The sequence below is a fragment of the Crocodylus siamensis genome, chromosome 10 (assembly GCF_052110815.1).
Source record: "Crocodylus siamensis isolate JL-2025a chromosome 10, ASM5211081v1, whole genome shotgun sequence".
NCBI lineage: Eukaryota > Metazoa > Chordata > Crocodylia > Crocodylidae > Crocodylus > Crocodylus siamensis.
Genome location: NC_143404.1, coordinates 8,066,064 through 8,085,702, shown reverse-complemented (window position 1 = coordinate 8,085,702; position 19,639 = coordinate 8,066,064). Strand labels below are relative to the sequence as shown.

The 19,639-nt window shown below is 43.5% G+C and overlaps 1 protein-coding gene across 2 annotated transcripts in view; it reads right to left on the bottom strand.

The window, feature by feature from the left end:
- The window catches only part of TRPC7 (transient receptor potential cation channel subfamily C member 7), a 121,506-nt gene extending 106,635 nt beyond the window's left edge, over positions 1–14,871 (bottom strand). For both annotated transcript variants that reach the window (XM_090064574.1, XM_090064575.1), the window contains exon 1: positions 14,101–14,871. In XM_090064574.1, the coding sequence (XP_089920700.1) occupies positions 14,101–14,853 (753 nt within the window). In that variant the 5' untranslated portion in view covers positions 14,854–14,871. The remainder of the gene's footprint in view (positions 1–14,100) is intronic.
- Positions 14,872–19,639: the final 4,768 nt, after the last annotated feature.

Genomic DNA, 19,639 nt, shown 5'->3' with positions numbered 1-19,639 from the left:
CACGTTGGGTATAAAAACAGTGTTAGAATGGAAACTATTACTCTACTTTCACCATCATCAAGTTTTACTCTTTTTAGAATAATACCTAAAAAGAGTATCATCATCTCCATCCATCAAGCGCTGTGATTCATCATCAATTCTGGATAGAATAGAATATCCTGCTGTGTGGACTGGAGATTTTATAACAATAGAAACAAGGCTGGGAGAAAAAAATGAGGTAGTGAATGAGTTATATTTTAAAAAAAGAGGGTGGTGGCAGTAGCATGAGGGCTACAGCAGAATCAACCACCTGGGCAAGATCAAGTTCTTTTTTTCTCGTGGTCTTTGTACTTCAATTCCAATAAATATTAAAACTCCACATTGAAAAAAAAGTGTTAATTACTCTGGTGTACAACTTGCGCTATAAAATTTCAAACACTCCTAAAACCATTAAATTGTGCTTTTGAAGAAATGCTTAGCATGAGATGAAGAGCATTTAATGGGCTGTCATATTTTCACATCTGATCCAAGTACCGAAATAATGAGTTTGAATACATAAATGGTGAATGGCTTTCGGAATAAAACATCATCTCCACAATTAGGGACTACATCAGTCTGAATGGCCCAAACACAGCAAAGTAGTCACTGAACCCAGTGAACCAGGCCTTCACAGCTGCAGGTGGAGGAATATTGGTACCAGGTGATTTACACCCAATTTGGCCCACTATTGTATGTGGTTTAAGCAATACACATCTCATCATCTATTTGCTAAAAAAGTATTGACCAGCTCCAGAGCTAAACGAATATCCCCAAACCCCCAAAAGCAGTAAGCAAATTATTGGGTGGAAAGATGTTACTTACCACTCACAAAACATCTGGTATATTTGGGGAACATTACACAAAAGGATCTCAACCCCTTCAATGAAGTCACTATTTATTCCCAAACCCAAATCAACGTTTGCAGAGATACAGCCCTGCTATGTGTTCAGCTCTGTTTCATAAGACATTTGATTCCACTGTGGTCTAGTCTCTGTGGGAAAGGACAGAGCAGAGCAAAGGCATCAAGGTTTAGAGCTAGGTTTGGTGATGAGCACACGGGTACTCAGCCTCACAAATATCCCAGGGTAAGCATTATTAAGTCTTCCCGAGGGGTAATAGCATACTATATGCCTCTATCAAGCGGAGATTACTCCATCACGTCTGACCTCATGCTGGCTCAGCTGCTCTGGGCAACAATGGTGGTTGCGCACGCATTTGACTCTTCACTGTCCTTCCTCATCCAGCTGTTCAGGGAGACACTAAGCCAACAATGGCTGTGTAAAAATGTTCAGTTCTAGCAGTCCATTGCTAGAAATGAATCCAGGAGAAGAGAAGTACAGACATTCAGTCTGCAGCCGCCCCCTCTACCCTGCTCCTGTGCCTTCCTGAGACCAGGGTGATCCCAGTCTGAAGAAGGGGTGGGCTGCTCCAGTCCTCCTGTTCCCAGAAGGATTGGAGCAGAGGGACAAAGCCCCTCTTTGCTTCTGGCACTGGGCACTCTAGGGTGAGAAGCAGGCAGGAAGCACCTGGTGGCTGTTTCTCCCCTCCCGCTCCCGCGGTCTCTCTGGCGAGAGCAGGAACAATTGCTCCCTGAGCCTTCTTCAGAGTGCGGGATGCCTCTGGAAAGCAGAGAAGCCTTTCCCTGGCTCTGTTCCTCCTGGTCCTCAGGATGAGTTAAGTCAGGGAAAGCACACAGACATTCAGTCTCCCAGGACAAACTCTCCCAGGAGTAACTTAGAATCATAGAAAATTAGGGTTGGAAGGGACCTCAGGAGGCCACATCTAGTCCCACCCGCTGATCAAAGCAGGAATATCTCCAGCTAGACCATCCCAGCCAAGGCTTTGTCTAGCCAGGTCTTAAAAACCTCCAAGGATGGAGAGTGCACAAGCTCTCTGGGTAACTTGTTCCAGTGTCTTACCACCCTCCTAGGAAGAAAGTTCTTCCTGATATCCAACCTAAACCTCCCTTGCTGCAATGCGAGCCCGTTGCTCCTTGTTCTGTTATCTGCCACAACTGCAAGCAGCCCAGCTCCATCTGCTTTTGAACCACCCTCCAAGTAGCTGAAGGCTGCTATTAAATCCCCTTTCAGTCTTCTCTTCTCTATACAGATGAATGCTGGGCATTTTCATGTCCCCTGAACCTCTTTATGCTATCAAGCACTTAACATTTTCTAAACAAAACCCATCCAATTCCTATTTCCCAAAACTGCTTTATGGTAAGATTGGAAAGTCTGCAGATGCCCAGAGAGACACATATTTCAGGCTCTGACCTATGGAGAAAACAGCACTCAGCTCTTTTCGAGTAGGCCAAAGCACTCCATAATTCAATTAAGCACCTTATAAATGACAGAGTCTTATAAATACAGAATTTCTCTAGAGGTTTTGATTCTCTCCCTGTGCCTAAGTGTAAACTCCATTGATGTCCATGGGATTTTTGTGTGCAACAGAGGCACAGAATAAACCACTGTATATTTAACAGCAGGTTACAGGTATTCTGCGTTCATATTGACTGCAGGGGAAAATACAATCAAATAAAGTTATTGCAAATAAACATAACACGAATTAAATCCAAAGCTTGCTTCACATGCTATGTTGCTTTTCTAAACAGTTCATCAGCTTTAACTTTAACTACAGCTGATTTTTATATGTCCCTCATGGATAAAAGAGAATGGAAAATGGAAAGAATTTTACACAGGATCCTGAAGCAACGTCCCCCAAAGCCAATGGGAATCTTTATGTGAGCTCTAATAGAAATGGGAATGTAAAAGATCCTTCCCCTACTTTATCTCAAAAGTGTCTGGCAAGCCTATATATGGGGATGGAGATAGTCAAAGATGCCCAGAGGACTTAACCAACTGAGCTCCCGAGGGTAATATAGATACATCCCCTCTCTACAAATCACAAGAACAAAAATCACCATTGGCGATGTGTAGGGGGTGTACACGGGTGCACATGCACCCCCTGAGATTGGCAGCGCACCCTGTGACAGAAGTGCCACTGACACTGCTGGTGGCACCTGCGGGTGGCTGCTGCTCTCCACCCCCACCTCGCCGCTGACACCGCTGGTGGTGCCTGCGGGCGGTCGCCCATTGCTGCTGGTCTGCGGGTGGTCACTGATTGCCAGTCGGTGCTCGCCACCCCCACCCCTGCTCACCACCGCCACGCCACCACTCCTGCCCCCCCGCTTGTGGCCAGTCGCCGTGCCCCCCAGCCTCCCGGGGGCATGCATCGTTCATGAAAATCACCTTGTAAAATTGCCAATCTGGGTGTCTTTTAGGTGGTTACTTTCAAATCCTCTATTGCTCTGTGGCAAAAGCTACAGCCATCAAGGCACTGAAAGCCTAGACTGTCTGGATTTTGGACTCCATCTCAACGGTCGAAAGGGGGGATGGTAGGTCTTGGGCAGGCTCCACTCCTCCATACTCTTCCTAGGTATATATATGGAAAGGCTTGGTGTGATGGTTGCAGGGCTCTGTACAAATAGATTCATCAGACACCTGACTAGACCGCTTAGGTGCACACCACGATCCAGGAGAATGAAGCTTGCCTGCTACTTTAAAATCCTAGTCTGGGATGGAGTTTGGCAGGGAAAACTGCAGCCAATTCACTAATGCTGCCGGAGAGGCTCCAGCACCTAAGAGCGAGACCCAGCCCCCCAGACACAGAGACAATGAAAAGTGGCATTGGGTAGGAAAATCCTCCTCCCCAGGCCCAGTGTCAGGGCAGAGCAAACTGTGCAAATCCACAGGATCCTATTCCGGTCCCTGGTTCCTGCTGAGTTAGCAGCTCTGAAACTGGTTAGCACCTGTCCATCCCAAGGCTACAAGTAGTATGGCTTTCTAGTAACAACTAGGGCACCTGCTACTCATCCTTTGTAGGGACCCCAGAAAGGGACACCCTGCCCCTACTATCCCAAAGGGAGCATATTGGGCTTCTTTAGCCCAGAGCCTCTCTTTAACTACATCTCCTGCCATGCAGCTCAGAGTCAGCAGCCCCCGTCACTTCCCTGGACTGTCTGCAACCCATCGTGCTCATACACATTCCCATGGAGGGACTGTCCCGGATACTCTCTCTAACAGGCAAGGAGCGGTACTGTGCCCTTGTGGGACCTCTAACACTTCTGCACCTAATTGTAAGATAGCTATGATAGGTCTGAGATGTTTTGGCCGTATTGTTATGTTTTTTGCAGCTCCTAGAGGCCTCTGATTTCAGCGGGAGTAAGCTGCCTATGCTGCTCTAACAATCTTGGCCTTTGTGCCTTCCATAGCAATGTCGATGCTAGGAGATGTCATGCTGAGGATCTTCAGGACAGTCCTGATGAAGTGTAAATTCATACCGTGCTCCAGCAGGCATGCGAGTGGGTTACACTGATATCATGTCCTGTGCAGCAATAGCGCAAGAAAGAACAATTTCTCTATTAATCAAAATGCCCTCGGTTCAGTCTCTCAAATGCCACGCTGTTACCATTATTAGTTCAGTACTACCTTTTCCCCGCGAAAACCCTACACTTCTGCTTGATTCAGTTTCTGTTCTGGTTGTTTTTTTCTCCTTAAATGCCTTTCACTTGTTTTTATAACTGCTGCCTTCTGATTGAGTATTTCCCAGGAAATAGTTCTCCCTTACAATTTTCAGATTATATTGTTGCTGTTTCTTATCCTGATGTTCTTTTAAGAAACGATCTACATTTTCAAAATCATGCCTGTGAAAATAAATAGCAGCAGTTTTCCCTCCTAGGCCCCTGTTTCCCAGTCACTGTTGTCCGTACCTCTTTTCTTACCATCATTTTCAAGAGACAGCAACAGCCTAATTCTATTTTATCAGTGTGTATCATGCATTTTTCACATCAAATTATTCCCAGACATGTGTCTACGGAGCTCAGCTCATGCAATCACAATTATGTTTTTGTCTCCAGCTTCCAAACACAATTAAAAGCACTTGCTTCCCAAATTCTATCTCGCTTAAATATAAAAACTATTAGTTATTTTTTTGAACAGTAGGTTCTACTGCATTTACTTCTGCTGGTTTACTGTAGCTACTATCATTTCCACAGAATCAAGTACCAAGTCCAAAATGCCAGTATTGAAAACGCCCACTCAGCCTGTCCCTAAAGCCCATAGGTACCTTAGTGTCTTACTTTAAAGTCCCTTCTGGACAGTTGCACCTCTGAACATGTTAAAAAATATCCTAGTCTTGACAGGTCTGAGCAGCTCAGTGCTTAACACAAGATAAACTGAATTGAGTTGAATGACTAATTTTCCCCAGGCACTGCATAAGGAGATTTCTTTCTTAACTTGAAATTCTGCTTAACGTCTAAACCCTGAGGTCTTTTATTGGGTGTAGCCCTGACTGAGATCCCCAGGGCCAGGTGGGAAGTTTGTGACCAAACAGGGGACTGAATGCAGGTCTCCCAAATGCTAACAGACATCTTCTTTGCAGCCTCTGGAAGGGTACCATGGACTCGCTGGGCATCGCAATGGTACCCTCCCTTCCTCCAAAGCAGAGCTGAGGTGCACGGCTAGGGCAGCATCATTACAGAGACCATTTCTCAATGCTCCCTCAGCTCTGTCTATTCTGTGGATTAACAGAGAAGCTCATTTCCCCTGGGTCTTAACATGGGACCTTTCCCAAGCACTAGATTTAATGGTGAAATATTTTGTGTCTCATCTGTTTCTAATGCATCCGCTGTGAGCTGTATTTCTCTTGCAGCCACCAGGTTTCTATTAGCACTGTAACATAGTGCCAAGCCATCTCTGAGGCTGCATTAAAATGCTGTGATTTTTTAATTGTTTTTATTTTTTGAAAACTTACATTCACGATCATAGTTCGCGTTTGGCCTTTGGAAAGAGATGGGCAAATAATCTGGCGCAGGCCAGATATTCATATGCTATCTTCCTCTTCAGGAACACCCCACAGGTGCTTCTAGATCACCAGGGACAGGGTCAGATCCCACAGGGAGGGAGACTCGGCCAGAAGACTGAGATAATGATCTCTCACTTTTCAATAAAGAAGCCTCTCAGCTCATGTGGCTGCTCTAGACACAGCCCAGTGTTCCCGGGCGCACAATCTCCACAACAACTGGGAAACATCTGGCATGATTTCAGGAGGCAATGGGCAAAGGGGCATTTTTGTGCTACCCCAACCTGGGTCTCATTAGATGCTGAGCCAGTCCAATCAGAATCAGATGGAGCAGCTTGGCAACTGCTCTAAATTTATATCAAATACTAAAGGTCTCCAGGAGCCACCAGAGATTGTCCCAGCCACTAGTTACCAGCTGTGCTACCAGTCAGGGTGAGTAAAAGAGTTGCGATGCCTACATCTCCAGCTCCAGATAGATCAGCTCCAGATATACCAGCTTAAAAGCCACTTTGCACTAGCAGTAACATGGTCCTGTCACATTGTCAACCCAGGTCCTCATATGTGTCATATAAATCTGGTCATAGAGGGAGCTTGCAATGGCACTTCCATTAACAGATTTTCATCAAATATCTTACATGAAGTTTACCAGTACCCAGTAGATGAGGGGGGAAATAGCAATAAGACAAATCTTGTTAAAGCAGTGATTCTCTACCAGATGCCATGGCTTCCTGGAGTGCTGTGAGACTCTTTTAAAGGGTCCTTTCACAGTATTAGTATTGTTAGGTGTGCAAGCACCTACGCATGATTCGCAAATATACCCAGAGGAAATACATATATAAATCCACAGTGTCAGGAGACTTCCTGACATGTGCTTTCCAAGTCTTTTTCAACAGAAGCATTGCTCTATTATTTTTTGGCACTTAAAAAATGCATGATACCTAAGAGATGGCATTTTCCAAGGGGTATCTTAAGTGTAACAAGGGCTGAGAGTCTAAAAAGGTTGAGAACAACTGGTTAAACCATTAGGTTAAACCATGGGAGGTGGCCTTACTGTATCATCGCATGTGCAATTTGCCATGTCCTTTTGCTAGAGGCCCGATGGGGGCTTTCATTATGAATGAGCATGTTAGGGGAAAGATCTTCTGCTGATGGAAAATGAGTGTAGCCCCACTGAAATGACAGCTGATTTACACCAGCTAAGGATTTTGTCGTGGGCTTCAAATTACTTGATTGCCCTTGCAAATACTGGTGTTTCTGACACATCAGCCGTCTGGATCTAGCTATTTGTGCAGGCAAACGATTGACCAGGTACAATGTTAGAGGGTGAGTCTAGGTCCTCCCCTAATATTTTAGAGAGGGATTGATTAATATGGACGGCAACAGGTAGAGCAACAATAGCAACAGGGGGACCAGCAGGGAACGGGAAAACAAAGGTTGGTATAGAGGGACAAACAATGCTGATAGGATTAATAAGCAAGGATCATCCACCGCCATATGCCTTCCCATATGGAGGGCATGGTGGTGGCTTTGATCATTTCTGCAGTAACATTTGAACCAGCCTGAATAAAGATCTTATTACACTGCTTCTGATTGGCAAGTTCTTTACATCTCCTCCTTTGCAATTCTGTATGAAATTTGCTTTGACTGCTGAGTGGAGCCTTCTCTTTGTCACAAGGACATGTCGTGATCCTGAGGCATGTATTTAAGGTGACAGCAATGGCCTTACAGAGACCTGTACATTGTAGACCTTAACAGAAGGAAAGAGGGTAATCCCAGAGAATAAAGAGCGAGCAGAGCTAATAGGCTGCATTTCACTCACCATTTTCGAACATCCCTAGTATAGCTTTCAATTTAGCCTGACATTTCTGTTATATATGTCACAAGGGCATTGCCCCATCCAGTCACCTGCTAAAAATGCAACCACCTAAGAAGGTCAATAGGCACACAGCCATTTTTTTATAATACTGCCTCTGCTCTGTGACATCCCAATCTAAGAAATGAGTCACCTGGTTGTGTGCAGATGATGCCTGTGAAGAGATCTGCATATTGTATCACCCGAAGGTTACACCTCTAAGGAGGCTGCATCCTATGGGCCATGTTCTGTTTGCAGTTAAAGACGCGTAAATACTGTTGACCCATCTAGATTGTGGCACAAGTCTGGTTTCTTGTATCCCTGCTACAAGTGACTGAAACTGCAAGAGCAACATGAGTAGGAGGAAGAGAATACAGGCAGATTGTTTTCTCCTTTTATGCTTGGAAGAGAGATTCTTCCATCTAAACGGGGAATATTCATAAAGTATTTCTCAACTTGAAGAAAAGTACTTGAATGCGCTGCAGAGAAGGTAGCTCGTCGGTTTAGGGCTGCGCATTCTTTCATAGCTGACTGCTGTGAAATATAATATAGATCTACGAAAACTTAAATAAGGTTTAAATATAGTCTGGATGGGATCAGAGTCAAAATTTAAGCGTATCGGAATTTTGGGCTGGATCTCACTATATCATTTTACTCTCTGGGCTGTAAGTAAAGATAGTTGGGAAATATATTTCTTGTTTTGGGACTTTTTGTCTGTGAGATTCGAATATTTGCCTGTACTTTATCAAGCCTTGTTAGCATTTTTAATAGAGGGAAAGAAAAGAGACCCATCCGCCCACCCCAGTGTAGGGCTGGGGCACTACACTGAGGTGTGGTAGATGGCAGTTCAACTCCCTGCTTCAGTGAGAGAATGAGAAAGACACGAGCCACTAATTAGCCACCTGAGTATGGATATGGAGCAGCATAGACTTGAACACAGGTCTTGACATCCAGGCACCTCCCATAAGCATTGTGCTACAGAATCAGTTTCTCACCCCCAAAATAGTGCAGGGATGTGCGAGACAAAAGTTCAAACCCTTGGATTGGATCTAGCAGAGCAAAGTCTTGAAGGGATGGATCTCGTATGTCCCTGGTAAGTGTCCCGCCACTGGACCGTCATCTCTGTTACAGTGGATTCCCGCCCCTCTGCCCCCATCTAGTCCATCCTGGAACAGGGGACTTTTGTCTGCTGGACAAACACTTTGTTGAAAATGACCCATTCCCCCCAAAAAATGTTTAATTTGGGGGCAGCAAATCAGTGGGAAAAGAAATTATCTGAAGACCCCCCAACTAGCTGTAGTTGTAAGCCAGCATTTTTAATTTCTTATGAAGATTTTTCATTCCTGATGTTTTTAGGGCTTCTTTTTGCAGTGTTTTCTAAGCTGCAGTTGCACGTTGCTGCATAATTTATGACCCCTCTCACCATTTGCTTAGGGTGCTCATTTATGACTTGTTACCTACCACGAGGCTTCAACAACATTTTAAAAGTAAGACAAAGATCAAATGTTTTGCTTGGAGGGCGGTTCTCATGTTAAAGAGTGGCCTGATGAAAGAGGCATTGTGAAGTGCCATCAATATGCAAGCAAGGGGCTAGCAAAAAATTGCCCCACTCATTTTTCTAGAGCTGGCTATGGCTTTCCCCCCCACTTGGTATAGATCAGAGCAACCTTGGAGATGCTCTTAGATATGCCTGGTTGCGGTGCCCCATAAGAACCGCTGTGTCAGTAAAGACTGCCAAGAACACAACTACTTCTGCTACACACGCGTCCACTCGACCGTGCCCTCCATATGGGAAGCCGCAAGAGGAGGGCAATACAGAGTTGGCAAAGCTAGTAGTACATTGTCTAAACAAGCCCCTACTTTTAATATACAATCTGGTGTAAGATCTGCTGCTCTTATATTTTCCTTGACATCAGGAGTCACAAAACAATGAAGTGTTGCCGCTCCAACTTCACAACTTATCCCCCAGTTTACCACGAGATCAGAATCAGATCAGGTGGTAGGTGCCCTGAGTTGCCCTGAAGTATTACATAGCTAACTTGTGGAAGGCAAGAGTGCACTTTTGTCTGGAAAACACTATATTTTACCCTTGAGTTCCTGGTGTGCAAATCATGCATAAATTGCCAATGAATCTGTATGACTCAAACTCTTGCTCCTTCTTTTTTTTGGTAAACTTTCAAAAAATCTACTTTTGTCATGACTTTTCCCCTTATTCAGGCTAGTTGCCAAGTAATTTAATGGGACCGTGTTACGACTGTGCTAAAGGCAGATGAGAGAATTTCTTGTACAAATGGCGAGTTGAGTATTTTCCCTTCCGTATATTTTGGGTTTTGCCTTTTATTGAAAAGTTTCATTTTAGAACCAGACTGCTGCAGCCTCATTCGATTCTAGCATTAATAGGGGAGCTTTCTGTGTAAGACATTGTAAGACATCAGAAGCTTAAAAGGAAAGACCTGGGGAAAAAAACCCCACTTCTATGGCACATAACCCTACCCCACACTTTTCAGAGCTTTTCTTTTCACACCAAATCTGATCTTATTCTCAAAGACAAATACTCACATTCCACACTGTCTGAAGAACTGCATCCTGCCTCCATGCATGTATTCTAATTAGGGGCCCAGATCCGTCGCTGCTGTGAATGAAGCTATACTGATTTACACCAAGTGAATATCTGGCCAAGTCTATGTATTACTGATTGACACTGAGTTTCTGTCTCTCAGACCTCCAAGACTCCTTTCTGACACTTCATCCCAGTACTTCAGAATCAAGATCATAGCAGGCTGTCCAGGTCTTACCAAATTCACTTGTGGCCTCCAAGGCTAAGTGGCAAAAAATGAAAACCTTAACTTTCCCTCTCACAAATATTCACGTATGTCTTCTCAAACGAGGGGCTGTGCTCCCACAGATCAGCCATCGAGGGATATGCAGGCTTGCTTTTCAATGTAGATGTTAAGTGACTGTGATTTGATACACTGTAGGTACATCTATGCATGAAATTAATGGAGCACAACCAATTCCAGCCCATATTGTGCCAGAGTTTACTGCTCCTGGGCACTGTGTTTACATGTGCGCCCAGGACTGCACCGTGTTAAGACAGGTTAGACCAGCCCCAGCTGGCAGAGGACCTGGGGGATCAGCTTGCCAGCCCAGGGCTGCTCCGACCCAGCTCAACATGCTGCGGAGGGGCTAGCTGGGGCACAAGTGTGATCCCGTGCAGGGCTAGCTGGCAGGTAGCCCACACTGAAGCACCCTCATGCCCTACCCAGCCAGGTCAGCATCTACCCATGCATTGCTATGTGTGAAAAAACTCCACAGCAGGATAGTACTTGCATTTACAAGTGCTAACATGCTGCAACATTTATTAGTTTCCTGGGGCCTAATAGAGCTGCATGTGTAGATGCTGAGACCTTTGCTGCAGAACTAATTAGACAACTCCACAGTAAGCATCTCATGTAGATGCACCCTCGGAGAGTGCAACAAGTTGCAGTGAAAACTCATGTTACACATTTTTTCATGCCTGCTACCATCATTAACACTGAAATGAGGTATTCCCACTAGAGGCAGCATTTCCATCTAGTGCCAGTGTGTTACTGGCATGCTGTTGATGTAACCCTAACAAAACAGTCTGTAGGGTAATTCTGAATTTTACACTGAGTGACTCACTCTCAGCAACCCAAACCAAAAGTTGAGTCCAAATTCCACTGTTCTTCTTTTCAAGACTGAAAGCACCATCTAAAATTAGCTGGATGCCCTTAGATTTTGCAAATTGATCATTATTTTGTGAGTTTCTGGAGTGCATTTTAAATCTCAAACTCTTCATGGGAGTACATCTCACAAAATGGAAGAAGAACGGGGGTTGATTTACTCCCTTGTAAAAATTGCAAATAAATACTTAGTGCCTGTCTGCGTGTTCCACCTATTAGGTTAAGATAATGAAATACCGTGTGAACAATTGTATTTGTCTACATAAGTAATACATTACATTTCTTCAGACCTTGCATGCTTCTGAAGACACTGAAGACTAACCCATTAAAGATTATGGATCATATTAAATAATGTATCAGTAAGATTTTAACTGCATCTCTAGATTGCTAACACGTAAAGAAAAATGTTACCTAGGGCCTATGACAAAATTATGGGAATGGGCCAACTATAACATGCAAATATAAGAGAGGAGAGAGAGCAGAGAGATTCTTTATCCCTGTCTTTCTACCTAACTACTTAAGGCCATCTAAGAATGTCAGATATTTATATGGCATCTGTCACCATAGCATTTCATCTCCTTTTTCCTGTTAACGTCAGCAGTATTCCTTTCATAGGGTAGATTTGGCCTAGGCAAGAACCAGAGATGGCAGCTTCAGAAACAAGAGTGGAAATGCAGACATGTACTTGTAGTGGTGCAGAGAGACAGTTATCAGGGCTGGCAGCCGTGCGAAGGTGAAAGCTCTTGATACTCCTCACATGACCTTCTTCTCTGCTGAACAGAAACTGGAGCGTTAATGATCTCTAATAGTGATAACCGTGGATCCAATATGACACCTCTTCCTCACTGGCACAGCCAGGCAGGCAGTCAATCGGACTGCTTGTGCTTGACTGGTCCCGGGAGCAAGTGTTGCAAGGTTAGACTCCACACACATACAACTCCCGTTTTACATGACTGCTATTGGAACCAGATCCTGCAAAGCATGATTCCCGTGTGCAAAAGAATCCACTAGATCTGGCCCTTAATTTTTTTCCGAAGAGATCACTTTCTTTTATAATAATATTTCTAGTTCATTTAGAAGGCAACTGTTTGAGAAGATATAGGATTCATGTCACCTCCAAATCAGAATATGTACGCTGAGAAATTCTGAAAAGGATACTTGAACACTTGAATAGTTTTTCAAATTAAAAAATAATGGGATTCCTGACAGCCATCCTACCCCCATTTACTGACAACCTGGGCTTTTCTTGCACTTATGTTACTGATCAGAGATACAGCTACACAATACTCATGTCTCGCAACTTTTCATAAGCTGACGGCTGAGCTGCTGAAATTGGATTTTTATGACTAATATCTTTGGGGTTATGCTAATGACTGCAGAAATGTTGCAAGTGGCATTGGACATTTACAAACTCAGCCTAATATTAATCCTGAATAATTTGTGTGAGACAGTTGTCAAGTTTACTGTGATGAGTAACATAGAAGCCTTAGTGGACCTTTCACAACTACTTCCTTATGCTTTTATTATTATTCCTTCCTCTGAGCACTGCTTCTCTAAACGGAGTTACAGCATTTTAAGATTCAGCTTGCCACATTTGAGGAGAGAAAGCATTTAATGGATTACCCTCCTCGTTTTAATCAGACTGGTTACAGAGGACTTAATGCAAGGAACCAAACACGATGCCATCTCCTCTTGGGAACCACAGCTCCAAACAAGCTCACAGAGAAGAGGCAGGAGCCTTAACACTTGAAAAAAGAGAACCTACCCTTTTTGTCCCTACCGCACCACTCTGACGTCCCATGTGTGCCCCGCGAGTTCTCGTATTTTAGAGTTTTGCTACTATACGTTAAAAGTGAGGGATTACATCAGTTTATCTTTCAGAGTGAGATGTGTATGAATTTTGGATCTGGTACCATACAAGCTGTACATAGTTATTATCCAAAGCATTTCAATTGCATTCATGTCTCCACGCTCTAGTATTCAGCACTTTCAAAGCCTATCCCAGACAAACAGGTACAGATTGGCAATTTAAGAGTTGAAAAAGGCTGCTCTGAAGAAAAAAAGACACAAGGTTTGGAGAGCAAAAGCGTTAAACATATGCATGTGTTCTTAACTTCCCTCATCAGTTACCCCCGAATTTTAAGGTTATGGGATAGCATGACTTTTCCTCGGGGATTTAAAATGAAAGCTTTGCTCCCTCTTGTACATCCAAAATGGTGGTCATGGGTGGAGAGGAGGATAAGCCTTTTGGTTCTCCTGTTCTTCTTTCTAATATAGTAAATTGGGTATATCAGTCCTTGATTTAGAAAGCCTAGATTTCACAGTGAAAAAGATGTTCTTCATTTCTAATGAATGGTCATTTATAAGAATGGGGGAAAAAATCTGAATCTGAGGGATTTTTATAGTAGTAGAAAGACTGGAAGTGCCCCCCACCCCCACTCCCCCCCAGCCTCCTTTCTAGGAAGCACGTACCATTCATATTTTAGATTAACACTCAAATTGAATCTAAATACTGACTGAGGCCCCCCTTCATCTGCATTTTGCAATTGAGGATGACGACCTATAATGAAGCTTTCTTTTTTGAACCCTGAATTATTGACCAACACTCTTTCACATGGAAAACATATAGCACCACATTCAGCCACAGGAAGAGGTTTTATGTCAAGTTACCTTAAATTCTGTTTCAATGTTGGCTAGTCTTGCTAATTCATTGCTTAGCTCTAAAGCCGTTAGAACAGGGTCTTCACTGGAAAGAGACAAATAAGCAGCACTTGCTAATCCTTTGTAGGCGTTCATTCTTGATCGAGAGTGACTAAAGGAATCTTTCCTCTGTTTTTCCACACATTCGTTGCACTTGCAGAAGTAATCATGGGGCCTTTCTATCCGTGCGCCCTTCAGGAGCAAAATGTGAACAATTTCATACTCCTGGCAGTGGGCAGCGAGTATTATGGGAGTGATGTCATGGGAAAATCGAGTTCCGTCTTCATCGTAAGCATAAAAATCGTCATCGCGTAGTTCCTGTTCGAGAGGACTAAGTGTCAGGCGCTGCCCTTGTGCAAAGGCCGGGTGGTTCAATATTGCTTCCACAATGCGGACGTATCCTTTACTGATGGCTAACAACAGCGCATCCCCAACGCGTGCCAGATTCTCCTTTTTCAGAAGGAGTTCAGTTACCTCCAAATGCTCATTCCCCACTGCTAACTGCAGGGCATTTTGTCCCATGTAATCAACGCAATTAAAGTTCAAAGTTTTGGATTCCTCCAGCATTTTCCGCACAACCGGGATATTGCCATATTCCGCAGAATCCAAAAAGCGCTCTTCCTCGGTGGTCAGGCTGGTGCCCTTCTCATTGAACATGTAGGCCGGGCCCCGGATAGCCTGCCTCCGGCCCTTCTCCCGAAGGGTTGTGTGCCTTCGATTCATGTTTTCAGAACTGCTGTTTCTCAACCTGTGCAAAGACAGCAAGGAAGCTCCATTACTTTCTCAATGACTTTGTTTTAGATCTCCTATAATCTCATATAAGGTAGGAAACATTCTATTAATTTAAGCTCTCGCATTTATTCTGCCATAATACAGTTAGGATACATTCTGGATTGGCTTACTGAGCCATAGCCAAATACTTTCTTGACTTCTAGCCTTGGGGATTTCAGCTATGAAGCCCAACATACAAGTCACTATGGGATTCTCCAATAGTAAAACAAGACCTAGCTGAAAAATACACAGCATCTGAATTCTACTTTCAATGAAATTTCACTTTTGCAATGACTGCTGAATGATTTCCACCACTCCCAGCGCAGTTGAACCATTTGGATTTCATATGGCAGCCTTTGTTTTAGTCATTACAGACCCAACCCAAAGCAAATTGAAGTCAACACAAGTCTATCTATTCCAATGGGTTTTACATCAGGCTCTGAGTCAGCAGGATAGTTAAGCTCATACCTAAATGTAATCATTTAGGTACAGTTCCAGTGGGGTTAAAGTGAGGCATGTGGTAATGTATCTACTCAATCTTGGCCTCGGCAGCAACAGATGGAAATTGCCGGTGCAATCAGCTATAGCTTTGGTACGTTAAAACTTCAGAAAATTACAGTGGATCCTCTTGACAAGAATCACATTTTCAAGACAATTTACTGCTATTTTCTGTTCCACCGGAGAGAGACAGAAATCCTATGCACATCATAGCCTATGCCACTGAAACTATTGATTTATGGACTATTGCATGCCAAAGACCCCCTCTTTGTAGAATGCAATTATTATTTAAATATAATTATTCTGCATGTGATAAGACTTCAGATGTTTCCATATGTTTATGTGATAACAGAAACTTGTTCTTGATAACAGAAGCTCCAGAAAACCGCAATAGTCCATTTTAGTGGAAGGTTGTTGCTCATTCAGGGGGAACGTCTTCACTTAGGAAGTATCCTGTTTCTTATAAAGCAGGTAAAAAGACAGAGGGAGAGCAATTACCCCCCCTGTCTTTCCATATCGAGTGGCAACAGAATACTCACATGTGCAGAAAAAGCTCTGCTATATATAGGCCAAGACTGAGCATATTGTCTGTTCTGCTAAATCCTACCTGATACAAAGAAACAAACAAACAGGCATCCATTCGGTTCCCTCTTTCATGTTATGTAGGGCAGCTCTTTTGTTTCCTGACCCAGAACAATTTAAGGAGCAAGTGCCTCATTTTCTTGCTCAAATTCTGTTGCCAGGTGTCTAAAGGTAGGTGCCTAAAATTAGACGCCTCTCCTAAAAACCTAGGTCATACCTTCTGATTTGGTGTTGTGTCACGCTCCAATTAGCAGCTTTTCTGAAAGCTAGAGGGAATATCAGGCAACAGAGATAGATGCAACATTGAGCAGAGAGCAAAGGAGCAAGTTGATCAAAAGTCAGATCCATACTCACCCAGATACCTCACAGCTTGTCATTGGGAAAACTACTCTGTTAGTCTAACACGTTGATGGGGCAGAGACAGGAATGTCTTTAACTCTTTGCCTCTTTCTCTTACAGAGACTGTCAAAGGGATCTCTCTTTCCTGAGTCCGAGTACTTATGCTGTACCGGGCTCCGATTTCTTAACTCATCCTAGGAGATTTGGACACCCAACTCCCATTACTATGACTAGAATCACTGTTCTTATTAATGAAACCCGTAAAGGGCTGTGCATTTATCTGAATTTGTACCCAATAAACACCCTTCAAGTTGTATTATTTATATTCCAATAGCACAGCAACCAAATCACAACTCCATTAGCATCAGTGCTGTCCCTATACCTGTACTTTAGTGATTTGAGAGCAGAGGTTCTGCTGTCAGCAGTGACAAAGGCCTTTATACACGACTAAAAGTCTTACGTTCTCAGGTGCTTTTGAAAATTTTACCCACGACATAACAGGCAGCAATAAAAAATTAGCAGGTGGTGCTGCTCTGTGGGCGGCACAGGGTTTATCTCCATGTGCTCCATCTGCTCCCCATTTTGATAATGACCTTCAGCCTAGGAAAAGTAGATGCATCACTGCAGAAATACCACTGCAATGTGAGCTTGAAAGAATGCTAGAGATTGGCACCAAAAGGACATAGGAGATCAGAGAGTATGCATTAATGAACACAACACAATTGGCTTCTTTTTCCATCAATACAAAAGCAATATGAAGCCATACCCACGCACTTCCCTTGCCCCCAGACTTGGGCAAAACAGGCATGGAGCAAAATGAAATGGACCCAGTTTTAGAAATGTTGCTTGAGAAGACAGTTTGGTCCAAAGATCCACATATATGAACGTAGTAACTACTTGCAGGTATAAGCAGCTCACCAAAAGGTTGATCTATCATTTTGGGTTTCCCCCTCCCCGCCCCCCACAGTGAACACAGATGTCTCACTTCATTCTAGCATCAACAGCAAGAGTAAAAAGAGGCAGAAAGATGCTGTTCACCTGAACCTGCCCACCAAAGTGTGACTAACATAAAAATGTAAGCACTTATGTATGTTCTACTGAAGAACGAGCAGAGCAAACTAAATTTAATCTCTACTATGTGCTGGGGAGAAGGGGAGTGCAAGAGCCTCATAGCTTATAGAGAAAGATGTTCCTCTGATGAATGACAGCTCCTAGACTTGGTCATGATGAGGGAAAATCACTAGCTCAGCCACAGTATTTTGTCGTCTTTTAAAGAGAGAGGAAGATGCAGAAAACTCTAACCTTAACTTTGACTATTTCCATAAGAAATATTCAGTGATTAATTCATGTTCTCAAAAACATGCTTGGCCGTAGTAATGAGTTACAACAAAGCAGTGACAATGCAGAGGATTGTGGATACTCAGGCATACTCGTGTGTCACGATTCTGCTTGATACTGTACTGTACTCTATTTGTACAGGCAGTCTCAGCATTAATCATATGTACCGAGATTGTCTAATGCACTCTCCTAAAAAATGTAATTGTAACTTGATTGCACTTATCTTAACATTTTTGTTTAAAGGTGCTTTGCATTTAAATGACTATGCATTTGCATATTTTATTGAGACAGCTAGTGATCAAACTCATCAGGCATTGTAATTAAAATATTGTGCTTTTCTAGGAAAGAATGTCAAGGCCTGCAAAGTCATCAGGAAGAAGTGTTTTGATAAGAGGCAAAACCATGGGCCATAGCCTGACCTCAGGGGACTCTCTCCTGAGGATAGATCCACTGTTGTGAACTTCTGCATACCAACTTCTAGTGAAGTTCTCAGGAACGAACATACTAACTAGAGGACGTGTCACAGGACACGTGGTCGCCGCACTTCGCAGAACTTGTTCCTAAAGCTTGACAGAGTTTCATTTTCTGTGGTGAGATAAGGGTGCTTAACTAGGTTAAAAACCTTAGGTGAACTGGGTTAGCTTGTCTGGGTGCTTAGTCTACAATACTAGAATAGAATCCCCTCCCACAGACCAGTTGCCTAAGCTTGCAAACCAGGGCCCTACCCACAACCCACCCCCTGGTTGCTGCTACACAAGGTGTCATGCAGAACTCAACTAACACCGTGCCATGCAAGACACATGCCCATTCTGGACCCCCTTTCCTTGCTTCTCTTGCACAGTGCAGGATTGCCTCTGCAGAGGCAAGGGAGTCATCTAGACTCAGGGTACAATTTTAACAAGTCCCTAAGTGACCTAGGAGCCTAAATCCCATTTTCAGAAATAGCTTAGAGCCAATGTTTTTAAAGGAACATAGATACTCAAAGATGTGGACATATGCTCACTTAGATTTACAAAAGCTCATAGGTACTTAACCTGATAGGCTGCACAGCTATGCTAGATTCATGTTTGGTCCATGTTATTAGCTCTCGCGGGGCATTTCTTCTACTAGTCACATAGGCAAAAAAGGCTTTTTAAAAGGTATTTCACTTACAAGCAAGGGAGCAAACATTTTTCAAACACCAGCCGAACTTAGATAAAAGCTTTAATGGAGTCATATTCAGTTACTTCCTATTTATAGCTCTAGTATCATCCAGATGGTCAATCTTAGGGCATTTTTGCCTGTTTCTGAGGCAGCGCCAGGCACTTTTAATTACCGAGTTGCACTAATTAAAAGCCCCTGTGCGTCATGTGTATCAGCGGGACAGTGCACCTCCACACTGAGAAAATGGCAGCACTGAAGCACATCAAACGGTTTTAGTTCAAAGTGCACCACCGCCGTTTTCTCAGCACGGAGATGCACTGCGCCGCAGATACACATGACACATGAGGCTGCCAGAGCACGTCAATTTACATACTCCAGCGTACTCAATTAATTGAGTCTGCTCTGTCACACTGGACTTCCAGCGTGTCAAAGCAGGCTCCCTGCACGTGTGTAAGTGCCCTTAAGTCCCAGTATTTTAAAATATATAAACAATGCTAATCTTGAAGTCAGACTAGGCAATCCAGCCTCAAATGTAGTCTGCGGGTTCAGCTAAGTGTTATAAAGTTACATGGATGACAAATGACACTGGGTAATAATCTGAGCACTGGTTTTGCATGCCTAGAGCACTGCTTAATTCTTATAGCAGTCCTGTGAAATAACTGTGGCAAGAGGTATTCCCTCACAGGCTCGAGGTAAAGGAACATGATTGCTCCAGGTCCGCTCGGCTACTTCCCATTTTTGGATGTGATCAGCATGGGTAAGCTGTGTGTTTGGAAAAGGCATTGCCAACATTATTCTGTGTCCTAGCATCTCCAATAACCCAATAGCAAATGCAAAC